The sequence below is a fragment of the Colossoma macropomum genome, unplaced genomic scaffold (genome assembly GCF_904425465.1).
Source record: "Colossoma macropomum unplaced genomic scaffold, Colossoma_macropomum, whole genome shotgun sequence".
Lineage (NCBI taxonomy): Eukaryota > Metazoa > Chordata > Actinopteri > Characiformes > Serrasalmidae > Colossoma > Colossoma macropomum.
Window position 1 is genome coordinate 5,674,012 of NW_023494806.1, and position 12,737 is coordinate 5,686,748.

General features: G+C 38.0%; 1 protein-coding gene across 3 annotated transcripts in view; it reads right to left on the reverse strand.

Moving 5' to 3' along the window:
- Positions 1 to 4,214: 4,214 nt before the first annotated feature.
- gnb1l (guanine nucleotide binding protein (G protein), beta polypeptide 1-like) overlaps positions 4,215 to 12,737 on the reverse strand; it is a 62,571-nt gene continuing 54,048 nt past the window's right edge. For all 3 annotated transcript variants that reach the window (XM_036598745.1, XM_036598747.1, XM_036598746.1), the window contains one exon: positions 4,215 to 5,632. In XM_036598745.1, the coding sequence (XP_036454638.1) occupies positions 5,366 to 5,632 (267 nt within the window). In that variant the 3' untranslated portion in view covers positions 4,215 to 5,365. The remainder of the gene's footprint in view (positions 5,633 to 12,737) is intronic.

The window sequence follows — 12,737 nt, forward strand, 5'->3', positions numbered from 1 at the left end:
ATAAAAACTGAAAAGACGTGTGGGTTCACTGGTGATTTTGGATAGTTAATAAAATAGTTATATCTGTGTTGTAGACATCGTGACCACTCATCAGTGTAACTGCCCTTTAACGTTTTCAACTCCTTGAGACCACCGGTGGTTCCAAAACGCACTTCGTCATATTCTTCATAACTTTCATATTTCATAAGCTACATTCTAAAGGTGGGGGTCGTATGAGAGCTGTAACTGTCTTCTTTCCAGTCAAATAGATGGGTGATGTCATTTTAAACCCTTATAATAAAAGAAGCTGAACTCAATTTTTTTTTCTACTGAAAGTCGACCCATTTTTCCACAAATCTGGGCTATAAACTATAAACAGATGGCGTCTCTTCAGTGATCTGCTCTGTACAAATTACTTTAATAAAATAATACAAAGAGGGTCTAAGATTTTTGGCTTCTAGCAGTAAATTGTAAGCATAAAGCAATATGTGTATGATCATAAAACGTTCTGTTCATTTGAGGGGAACTTTTACAATAAATAAATTAATTAATTAATTAAATAAAAACGGACATTTATGTAATGCAGTTACTGAATAATCTGCCTTACGACTTGGTCATGTAAATTCAGATGGACAAACCAAAATATACCCTGGTCAATAAGAGGTTGAAGAAAAGAGTGGCTTTATCATTCAGGACCCTGTGAGTGTCATATTGCCAAACATGCTAACCCATATTTCCTGCTTCTGTAATATTGTAATACTACACTTAAAATGATACTGCAAATTGCTTCGTGACCCAAAGGAGCCAAAAACAAAAGACTTTTATTATGAATCATAGCCTAATGTTTTACTCTGACTTCTCTCGAGTAGGGAATCAGGGGTAGATTCAGGTATTTTGTGACATCAAATTATATGGGATAGTGTAAATATAGGCCACACGTTCACTGCCCTAAAAACGTACTTGGTAATTTATCCTTACTGTAAACAACTGTCAAAACAACTTAAACACCTTAACAATCCAGGTTTATTATTCAGTAACTACAGGGACTTCGATGCAAACTAATGGAGCTGTTCTTATGTTATAGCAGTGTGTAATAACACTCTGGCCCTGCTGCTGAGCCCGTGGCTTGTTAAGGGGTTAAGCTATTAATCCATTTATATTCATACTGCAATTTTAATTGTACTTTTCTGCAGCTGGTCTTACAGCTTCACAGTGTCCGACTGTCTGACTGTACTTTTTAACCTTTGGTCCAAAAGGTTAATTCTTCTTATTATTTTTTAATAACTTTGATGTATTTTAGGGAACAATTGTGTATCTCTGATCTGATCAGTTGTCATAAACTGATAAAATAAGCCAAAATCTCAACAGTTTCGCAACATATCTTACACACTCGTCAAAAAAAAAATGTGCTGTATAGAATTCATGATGTCAGAAGCCACTTTGAGGTATAACAGTTTAACAACTCCCTCCATCATAAATCCACCAATTCTCTTTTTCTGTACTCACAAATATGAGATATATACGCACATATACACATGTATGAATAACCACATTGTTCAGAACAAGTCAAATGACAATAATATACAGGTAAACTGTGAATACAGGTAAGAAATTGGAAAGAAATTGCTGTCTGAATATTAGAGATATGAATTATTTTGGTTAATATTAGAAATATGGGAGTAATTAAAAACTTCAAACGTTCATTGGACAGGCAGTGCCACAAAGTGGCCTGACACCAAATTTGAGCTACTTTGGTCAAACAGAAAAAAATCTGTGCCCAATGGGATAAAAAGGTTTCATTGACTCGATTTCCATTTATGGCTGAATGATTTAACCTGCTACGTATGCAACAAACAGACTCATTATAAAACATTAGTTTTAGCTAATTAAAACACAGGCAAACCTAGTTACAGTCATGAGATATAAAACTGCAGAACTACAATTTTGTGCATTTCTATGGCAACATTGTGAGACAGAAACACATCTATAGTTTATGATAGCTCTATTTTTTCCTCTGAGGCTGCCCACGAGTCAGGATTGAATGAAGTACTCCTTGTCCCTAAAGAAGAAGTATACATCACTGAATATGCAAATAAAAATTAATCACGCTCACATAAAAACAACCCATTTATTTAGTTTAAACCAGTTCATTATTTCACGTCAGTGCTTCCCCATTCAATTAATAGAGCTCGGTTTAGTAAAACAAACACAACAACACGAACAATGTCGCAATTAATTTGGCTACAGCAGAGCTGCTTCCAAAGGAGGCTTTTGTTACAGACCAAATTAAATGCCGCTAAGCCGGCCCAATGAATCTTGTTAACAAACAGGCCTGTCCGCGCGCTAGTGATTAGCCCCGTAGTGATGAATGCGGGCCGGGTCAGTCCAGAGGGCAGCGTTTAAGCTCACCAGCACGTTTGGAAAAACAGCCGTGAATTACACACTGTCGCTCAGGTGCGACTCATAGCGCAAATACAAGTCTACTGAAGCACATCTCCCAGCAGCAAAGCAAACAGCGCGCGGACGGAAAAAGGCCCGGCTCAGAGAATGACAATATAACGGATTAAAACAACTCGGGTTTGTTGGTTTGTGTGTGTGGAGTTGAGGTGACCTTCGGTGATGAATTAAAACAAGACGTGCAGCCTGGAGCCCTTTTGACCGCTGAGCTCCTCCATAGGAATGAAGCATAAAGGATTTCTAAATAATACGAAAAATACTTTTTTCAACATCTAAAGAATTCATGATGTAAACAAAGTCATTGAGAGTGGTCTGATGTGAAATGGTTCATCATAGAGAAACTTACTGATTCGGATTTCTTTACAGTGGTGGTGAAGGGAACCAGGGGTCACAACGTCTACGACACAAATACAGCTATTTTTTATCCACTACTGAAAATGACCAGTGAACTTATACATGTCTTCTGAGTTTTATATGTAATGCTGATGATGATAAACAGCAGTAATTCTAAAAAAATACGTTTTCTTTGGGGACTATCTTGCCTTACAATGCCTTAAATGTGCCTCTCTGCCCTGAACTGATTTAAAAGAACATGTTCGACACCAAAAACTTCACTAAAACCTACTGCAAAATAACATCTCGGGCATCAGGCAGCACATTCGTACTCATTTTATTCAATATCCTTCTGTGAGGGAGCTTTAAGAGGCTTTACATGTCTGGTTCCTATTACCATCCCTGTAAAGGCGCATTTCAAATCAATCTCAGTGACTTTGTTTACATCTTAACTCTTCAATTATGCAGAAACCTTGATTTTTATTACCTTTCAAAAACATAAAAGCACCAAATCCAGTAGGGACTGTGACCTTTGAGGACAGGGGAGTGTTAATATGAGGATGGATGAGGAGGGTGATGGGGGGCAAAGTGGTTGAGAGAGCTACTGATGTAGCAGCAGAGCAATGGTAATGGTGCACTATGGTGGTTTGTACCATAAAGCCCAGGATACACTGACCAAACATTCTCCATACAACCCATTTTAAGGTCAGCAGGTGTCTTGAGTACTAGGGAAAAAACAACAAGGCAAATGAACCAGTGTGAACAAGGAAAGAACTTTCTAGGTACTCCCAACAACCACAGGAATGGCACACTTTGGTGAGGAATGCCAGGTTGGCATGCTCAAGGACTTGGATTACGCCTGCAGCATACGGCACATACACACGTTAGGTTCAGCAGCCGTGGATAAACACAAAGAAACGCGAGCCAAGTTGGAACACATGGCTTGAACGAATGGATATATGGTCTCCAAGTGTTGAAGGCATCACTTCTTTATTTAGTCCAGGGGTCGGCAACATGCAGCTCTTTAACTGCCCTGTTGTGGCTCCACAGCAGAATTCGATTTTTTAGGTAAAAATAAAATAAACCTCCTTTACAGTAAAATAAAGCTCTGCTGATCGTTCAACACAGTTTAACAATAAATGGTCTTAAACGCTGAAGTTAATGTAACCGACAGCTGCTAATTCACCAAGCTTTAACCCTAAAACCCAGATAACAATCTCGCCTAGCTAACAGCTAAAGAAACGCAAAGAGAACATCAATAATTTGGAGACAAATGGACTTATTTGCATTTATAATCACTCCAGCTGGTTTCCTGATGCGTTTAATCCGCAAAGAAAAACTGTCAAACACTAAAAAGCCAGCTTCTCGTTCGTCAGCTTCCTATTTGAATTTTCCCGTTCCATCTTAAATGGTGCAGCAGTTACATTCTGGCATCTGAGGCGCAATTTAAGGTAGAACGGGAAAATTCAAACAAGAAGCTGGCGAATGAGAAGCGACTTCAGCCTCATTAAAAAATCAAACGTTGAGAGACGTTTTACAAGAAACCGTTCTACTTTTGATTCCTGCTAGAGATGTGAGAAAAGCAGCTACAGTTGTGCGAAACCTTAAAGCAGAGCAAAGTAAGTCTGCGTGTTTGTTAATATTATATTTTTTAGCCTATTTCAGTACATCAGCACATTCTAAGACATATTCACAGCCAAGATGGTAAAATGGACATAAAATGTTGTGGCTCCCAAGGTCGTTGGATTTTTTGTTGAAAGGACAAAATGGCTCTTCTGAACATTTGGGTTGCCGACCCCTGATCTAGTTATTGAATTGACTATTGCTGATTATTCATGCTTCTGTGCTGGGTAACAAATCCACTTTATTCAGAGTTATAAATGTGTAGACTGCGCAGTGGGGCAGCAAGCCTGAAGTATGTCCCAGTACGCTTGAAGTATGTCCCAGAGACGTCACTATAGTGATGATTGCCAACTAGCCTACTTCACTGTAGCTAAGCCGTTAAAAAGGTACCCACCCCATTACCATAATGAGAGGAAAACACTTAATATTACATCTGCTGACCTCACATTTACCTGGCTAACCTTAGTTACCAGAACAAGCTGGCGTTTTCTTCATCAGCTTCTTATTGGAATTTTCCGTTCCACCTTAAATAGTGTAATACGAAGCCAACTTCAGCTTCATATACCACAGCAGGTGAAGCCTAATCAACCAGAAGCCTCCCTTTTACAGCAACAGGCATAGAGGTTTAGAGCCAAGGGATGAAGATTGTCATGTTTTTCAAAGTGCTGAACTTTTGCACTTCATGGTCAACACTACTCACTAACTAGGTAAGCAGCCTATATTAACTAGCACAGCTTGGTTCTCACCATAAGAAGAAACCGAGGTGACCGAGATGGCATGCAGCCATGTAAAAAAGCCTGGCCTTTAAGGTACCCAGTGCATGATAATGTGATGTATATCAGCAGGAACCCTTCAAAAGTCAAACTGCTAATATGTGTGGCAGCCAACAGGCTGTACCTTATTCTTTTAATATTATTTTACCACCAGGATTTAAGGAGAAGACACTTTGAAGCTCAGTCTCCAAAACCTGGACTCAGCTTTCACTGTAAATAGACCACAGGCTGATGCGCTGGTCCTTGGATCCTGCTGCCATCAGTCTCTGCGAGGGCTCGGGATGGTCTGAGAAGGCCACGCTGTGAACCAAATCCTTGTGGTGCTGCAGGACGGCGAGAGGCTTCAGTCTCTTCCAGCCGAAAACCCGCACGCTGCCGTCCCAGCCAGCCGCTGCCACAATCTTCCCATCAGCACGTATGCACAGCTGGGAAACTCCAGGATTGGTCAGCAGCACTGAGTTCTGCATCTGTGGAAGCACATGGACTGAGTTTAAGAATAGCTTGGCTGTTTCAGAAGAACGGTTGCAGCAACAGGTAGTTAATGGTAACTCATCATGGAAAAATGTTGACATGGATTTTAATTGTTTATGGGTTGTTTAATAACAGAAAGCCTCCCACGATGCTCTGTAATAGGCCCACAGTATCATTGCCATAATACAATTTCCTTACAGTGTTTAAAGATATGCGAAATGCTATGCTATTAATATTGCAGTATGACATACTGTGACGTACTGTGCACTGCAGTTTGTTTATTTTGAGTGAAAACTATTTATCCAAAAGAAAAATTTGTTGTATCTAATAAAGTATACACTTTTTCCATCTCACTTTGATCTTATTTATTGCAACAAACAAAAAAACAGACAAAGAAGATTCAAAACAGGTGTCATTCTTACATATTTAAAAGGGGACATTTCACCAAAAACTGAATTTTCCTCACTTTGTGTTTATATGAGTTTGATGTGGTATATAAACAGTGCTAAATCATAACAATAAATCATAGAATTTTATTTATAAGTGCCTTTCAAGATATCCAAGGACACCGTAAATAAATATATATATATATATATATATATATATATATATATACACACATATATATCACTGCTGTCGGAACAAAACCTTGTATCTCCATTTTTTTAACATGTCCATTGCCGTTTACATTGTTTATAAATTTCATGAAGAATGGACCAACAGAAAAAGCCCAAAATGACTTGGAAAAAAGTCTGGTTCCATTGACTTACATTAAAAGTAAAGTGTATTTTTTCCTTCTTCTGTAAAGTTACCATTTTGGAGATGCAAGGTTTTGTTCCCACAACAGCAAGTGATAAATTATGACTGTTTGAGGTACACAAAACCAAACAAATGTAATATGTGGACCTCAGAAAAATAAAATACAAGAAATGTGCAATATAGGCTCTTTCACAAGTCAATGGAACCAGACTTTTTTCCAAGTCATTTTGGGCCGTTTCTTTTAGTCCATTCATTATGAAATTACATACAATGTAAAGGGCAAAGGGTATTTTCAAATTATGTCAAAAACTGAAAAATGTCAAAAATGGAGATACGAGGTTTTCCTCCGACAGCAGCGATAGAAAAGTTTACAATGGCAGGTTAAGGTAATGTTAGGTGTCCAGCCCAGTGCCTGTTATTGGTATATTATAGTGATGTTACTGTATTCCTACGTGTACCCTTTTCTCTCAAGTCCTGGGCGAACATGTTATCCAGTGCGCTATTCAACCACTGAGAGAAGCCTTGATTTCACAATGAAATAGGGTAGCATCACGTGGAGATTTTGGTCATGAAATGGCCTAACAACGTGACCAATACACATTTAAAGCATGAATAAGTAAATATCTATCCTTGGGCCAGAGTGTTTCTATACTACTTTAAACCGAAAATACTGTGATGCTACACTGTATTGACTTTTTCTCTCACTATTCTCTCCCTATTTTCTCTCCCTATTGTAATGATCATATCCAGAGTATACAGTCATATGCAAAAGTTTTGGCACCCCTGGTCAAATTACATGTTTTGTTGATTTTCCATGTGAAAATAAGTTAGCACCTCCTCTACGGAGAAGACACTTCTACACATTTCGCACAGGTACTGTTTATTTGGTGAATTTAATATATTGGGATAAAACATGGCCTTGGCAAAAGTGACAGCATATGTATGTTATGTTTTTTTCCAATACGTTAAACTCAGCAAATAAACAGAAATCGTGCACCAAATTTTCCAGAAAAATGCAAACATTTCAAGTTCCCTGTAGACGAAGTATTAACAAAACATGTAATTTGACCAGGGTGCCACATACGGTTGCACGTGCAGCTATTCTGACATACTGCAATACACTACAGGAAGTGCTGGAGGTGATAGACTTCTGTTGCTTTAATGGACCATAAAAAAAGAACTCTTTGATGCATCAATTTAAATTTAAACCAAAAGCACTTCCGTCATCTGGTAGTTACAACAGAACAGGTCAACAGAATGACCAGTTACAGAAACAATGCTTCCAGCACTATAGAGTACAGATAGAGTTAAACTGAATGCAGATGGGCATAGCATGCATTTTGAAACAGCAGGCTCAAATTAGCGGAGCATCTTGCCTTTTCGGTGCCAAAACCTGCACCATGCAGGTGAAGTGGTAAACGAATTTAGTCTCTGCTTTCAAGCAAACTCGAAATGAACCACGCTTCGGTGCCCAGCAACATGCTCCGGTTATCCATCTTGGATAACAAGAAGGATTTACTGTTTAAATTCTGCCACTCCTAAACTATCTGCACATGCGGAGACAAACGAGCTTGTTATTTAATGATTCAAGTTACTGTAAATTCACATCCATAAAAAGAACAAAGCGGAGGGCCGCAGCCTCAACCCCTCCCCCGGCAATCTCCAAACCATCGGCTGATGTGATGACGGACTCCCAAACCAATGGCTCGATGGCTGTTGAACCTGGCAGAGGAAATCTGCACACGACTCGGGAGCTTCAATCATCGGGCGAAAAGCATTTGGGGAGCGAAAGGGGGTGAGCGAAACATTGCTCACATGACTATTTGGTTTGGATTTGAGAGCCTAATAGCTTGGCTGAGTTACCTTTGTCACTTGTGAAGAGAGAGAGAGGGAGAGAAAAAGAAAAGGGCCTCTGAATAAGTCTTTTTTTGCGAAGCTTGTGCTGCTAAGGCGTCTCTGCTGAGTTACTTTTGCACTGAAAGCTCTGGTCAACAGAATAAGGGACCCAATAAATACAGGGCAGTAACGCCTGCCTGCTGAAGATTAGCCCTCCTTGGGACCTCTGTGATCTACAGTGGCTCAGAGACCAGATAAATCTCCGTAATGGGCAACAAAGTGACACACTGCAAAGTATCACAGGGAGATGGCTATCTGCACTCTCTCTCTCATTTGTGAGGACACAAAGGTATGTACTGCAGAAACGGCCACACTCGTTCACCGTGTTTGTGTTAATAGTGGGATGATGCAAGTCTGCGTCTACACAGATAGATACTATGTAAATATGTGTAATATATGCGTCTGTTTGAGCATGAATGATCCTCACAAATGTACACCACTGTTCAAAAGTTTGCAATCAGCGTTTTTTAAGAAAATAAAACCAATTCTGGTGCAAAAACAGTTACAGAACAATTGAGATGCGTTAGCTCTGTTGCAACTTCATAGGTTAAAATTAAAAAAGATGTTAGATGTGTCCAGAATGATGAACTGAGCTGCAGAAGATTCCATAATGACCAAAAAATAGAATGCCTCATTTTTCAAAAGCAGAAAAATGTGTGTACAATACACACACACACACACACACACACACACACATTATATATATATATATATATATATATATATGTGTATATATATATATACATATATATATATATATATATATATATATATATATAATTTGTCCAAAAAACCCATGTATCACAAGTTTTGTGATTTTCATGTTTCTATATCATTTGAGCCTAAAATGATTTTGTCATAATGAATGGGCTCTTTAAATGACCTTTTACTAAAAGTAAAGAATGTTTTCGCTTTGTCCTGTGAAGCTGCCATTTCGGATACTTGTTTTTCTTTGGACTATATATATATATATTTATATATATGTACGTGTATTCAACACAATCTATATTGCATATATATATATATATATATATATATATATATAGACAGACTCATACACAATATACAATATATCTATATTTCGCTGCTGCCATCTCTAAAATGGTAAGGAAAACACATACTCTACTTTTAATGGAAGTCAGTGGAGCCAGAGATTTTTCCAAGTAATTTGGGGCTGTTTCTTTTAGTCCATTCATCATGAAACACAATGTAAAGGAGAAAAGGCATTTTCAAATTATGTCAAAAACTGTAAAAATGTCAAAAATGGAGATACAAGGTTTTGTTTCTGAATATATATATATAGTACACTGTGTATTGTGTGTTTATGTGTATATATATATATATATATATATATATATATATACACGAAGATGTGTAAGAACAGACCACATGGATGTAGAGTACTGTGCAAAAGTCAGAGACCACCATCCATGTATTTGATTTCCAGTCAAAATACCTATCAATTACAAGTTAGTCATTTTTTAGTGTCACAAAAAAGAAGATATTAAGAAAAGTTACACAGAAGCCTCGACAACTAAATATAATACCACTTTTCTCAGTATTTATTGTGTCCCTCTCTTTACTTTTACTACAGCCTCCATTCTTTTCAGAAAACTGTCTTCCAGTTTCTCAAAGAAAAAAGCAGGGATATTTTTCCACACCTCCAAAGTAAAACGTTTATATATTTTCACACATTCAGTGATGTTGAGGTCTGGACTCTGGGGTGGTCAGTCCATTGTTCAGCTTCTTTGTCTCCTTTTCTCAGTAAGGGCTTCTTGACAGCTACACATCCTTTCAGACCCATAGCGCTGAGTCGTCTTCTCACAGTGGAAGGATGGCTGCGGATGTTTTCAGATCTCTCAAAGATGAAGGCTTTAAGTGCTGTTTGTCTGACAGGGACTGTTTGGTGGTCTACCAGGTCTTGCATGGTTGTGGGCTTTACCTTTTAATCTGTTTTGGAAACTTGGTGTTCTCCTTTGACTTTCTCCTTCCTTATGCAGGTGGATAATTTTTTATATCTAATCTCAGAAATATCTGAACAACTTGCGCTTGATGGCTGTTTTGACTTGAAGCCATATCAATGAAAGGTGGTCTCTGATTTTACACAGCACTGCACATGTGTGTATCAATACTGCATGTATGCATGTGCGTGTGTGTTTTGTGTCTCCACAGGAGGCATCTGGGCCCGGAGCTGGAATCAAACGGGACAGCGTAAAATTGACTTCATAAGCTTTGTCCAAAGAGACGGATGGCCCTGGTGTGGGGAGACAGTGAAGGATTTGTCGGCGTGCTCCGGCTCCTGCTCGCAAAATCAGAGCCATTCCGGCCTGCATGTGGAAGATATAAACCAGCCAGGTATTCCCAGCCTGCGAAACAGAGAGGAATGCACTGGCAAAAAAGCATCCTATGTTAGGAACGCTTGCAAACATCACTCTAGTTCTCCAAGAGGAGGACAGCTCAGAGACATGATAATACAGACTCACCTTTCCAAATACACATTTCACACAAGCCAAGTTGTGTAAAAAGTTCAGAGCATTTAAAGTTACAACTGCGTTGTTTCTTGGATTTAATTTCTTGAAGGGGAATTCCAGCAATTTCCCAAAATGTCTGTATAATTAAATCATTCACAAGTAAATAAAGTCATTCAGAGCGGTTTGATGTGAAATGCTCTGTTTTAGAGAAACTGTCTGAATCAGAACGTTCATGGTGGTGGTGATAGGAAGCAGACGTCTGAAGAGTTGAATGGCTCCAAAAGCTCGCTCACAGAATGCTGTAACATAGAATAGCCACAAATATGCCACTTTACATTGTTTTACAGTAGTTTTTAGATATTTCGCCTGGACTTTTCATTCATTCATGCATGTGCAGGCCACTGCAAGGCCAGAGAAAGCCTTGTTTTTAAGATTTACCGTGAATTTATCATCATCAATATTATGTATAAAAACTCAGAAGATGCATGTAGGTTCACTGGTGGTTTTGGATAGTAAATAGAATGGCTATATTTGTGTTGTAGACATTGTGACTCCCAGTTCCCATCACCACCACTGTAAAGAAATCCATGTCCAAGTTTCTCTAGAATGCATCTCACACCAAATCACTCTGAATGACTTTCTTCACATCTCAATGACTGTATTATGCAGATATCAGTGCAATTACCACTTAAGAAATATAAAGAAATCAACAGTCAATAATTATAAGCACTAACTCTTTGTAAGCCTATGTTAAACCTCATATGTGCCCAATGTTGCACATGGCTTTTCTCACTCGTAGCTCAATGTATCAACAATGTGGATTTTTAAGTCTTCAGCTGATACCACATTTGTCTTTGTCAGTAGAAAAGGAGACATTTTATTATGATTTGATCAAATGTTTTCTGGGTTCTTTTTGCAGAAAGAAGAAAATGTACGTTTACATTTTTGTTTGTCATTGTTTGATATCAAAACAGAAAAAAGTTCAGTGCAAAACTGGAGCATGTCGAAAACGGTCAAAAGTGAAAAATGGTGCATTTGTTAGAATCTGCTGAGGTTTGTGGCCGTTTCTTCTCTATATCACAAACACTACAGTGACCTGGGAGCTAATATCGCCACCTCCTGAAGAAACTTCAGACTGCTAGACGTGAGGTTCCAAACGTTCATGCGCAGGAAAAGTATTTTAAGTAAATAATGGAGGCACTTTAGATGGATTTGTGGAACCATGAAGCATCATATTTTCCCAATTCTACAACTTTTAACCTCTTATTGACCAGGGTATATTTTGGTTTGTCCATCTGAATTTACATGACCAAATCGTAAGTCAGTATTCAGTAACTGCATGAAATAAATGTAAATTTTTATTTAATTTTTTAAATTAACAGAAATTGTGCTATATGCTTACAATTTACTGCTGAAAGCCAAAAATCTCAGACGCTCTTTGTATTATTTTATAAAAATAATTTTTACAGTACAGATCACTGAAGAGACGCCATCTGTTTATAGTTTATAGCCCAGATTTGTGGAAAAATGGGTCGACTTTCAGTAGCAAAAAAAATTGAGTTCAGCTTCTTTTATTATAAGGGTTTAAAATTACATCACCCATCTATTTGACTGGAAAGAAGACAGTTACAGCTCTCATACGACACCCACCTTTTGAATGTAGCTTATGAAATATGAGAGTTATGAAAAATATGACGAAGTACATTTTGGAACCACCGGTGGTCCCAAGGAGTTGAAGAGGTTAAATGTTTAATATTACTTCGCAAGCTGTTTGAAATGAAATTAGTCCTCCAGTTATCTGTCAGTTCTCAGCGAATAATATATATAAAGAACCGTTTCTGTCAGTTTTTTCAGCTTTATAATAATAAATAATAATAACAATTATAATGGATTGTGCAATTATGTGATTAAGTTTAAATAGTACAGCAAAACTTCAGACTTCTAAAGGTTGAATTAGTTCAGAAAGTCAAGGAAA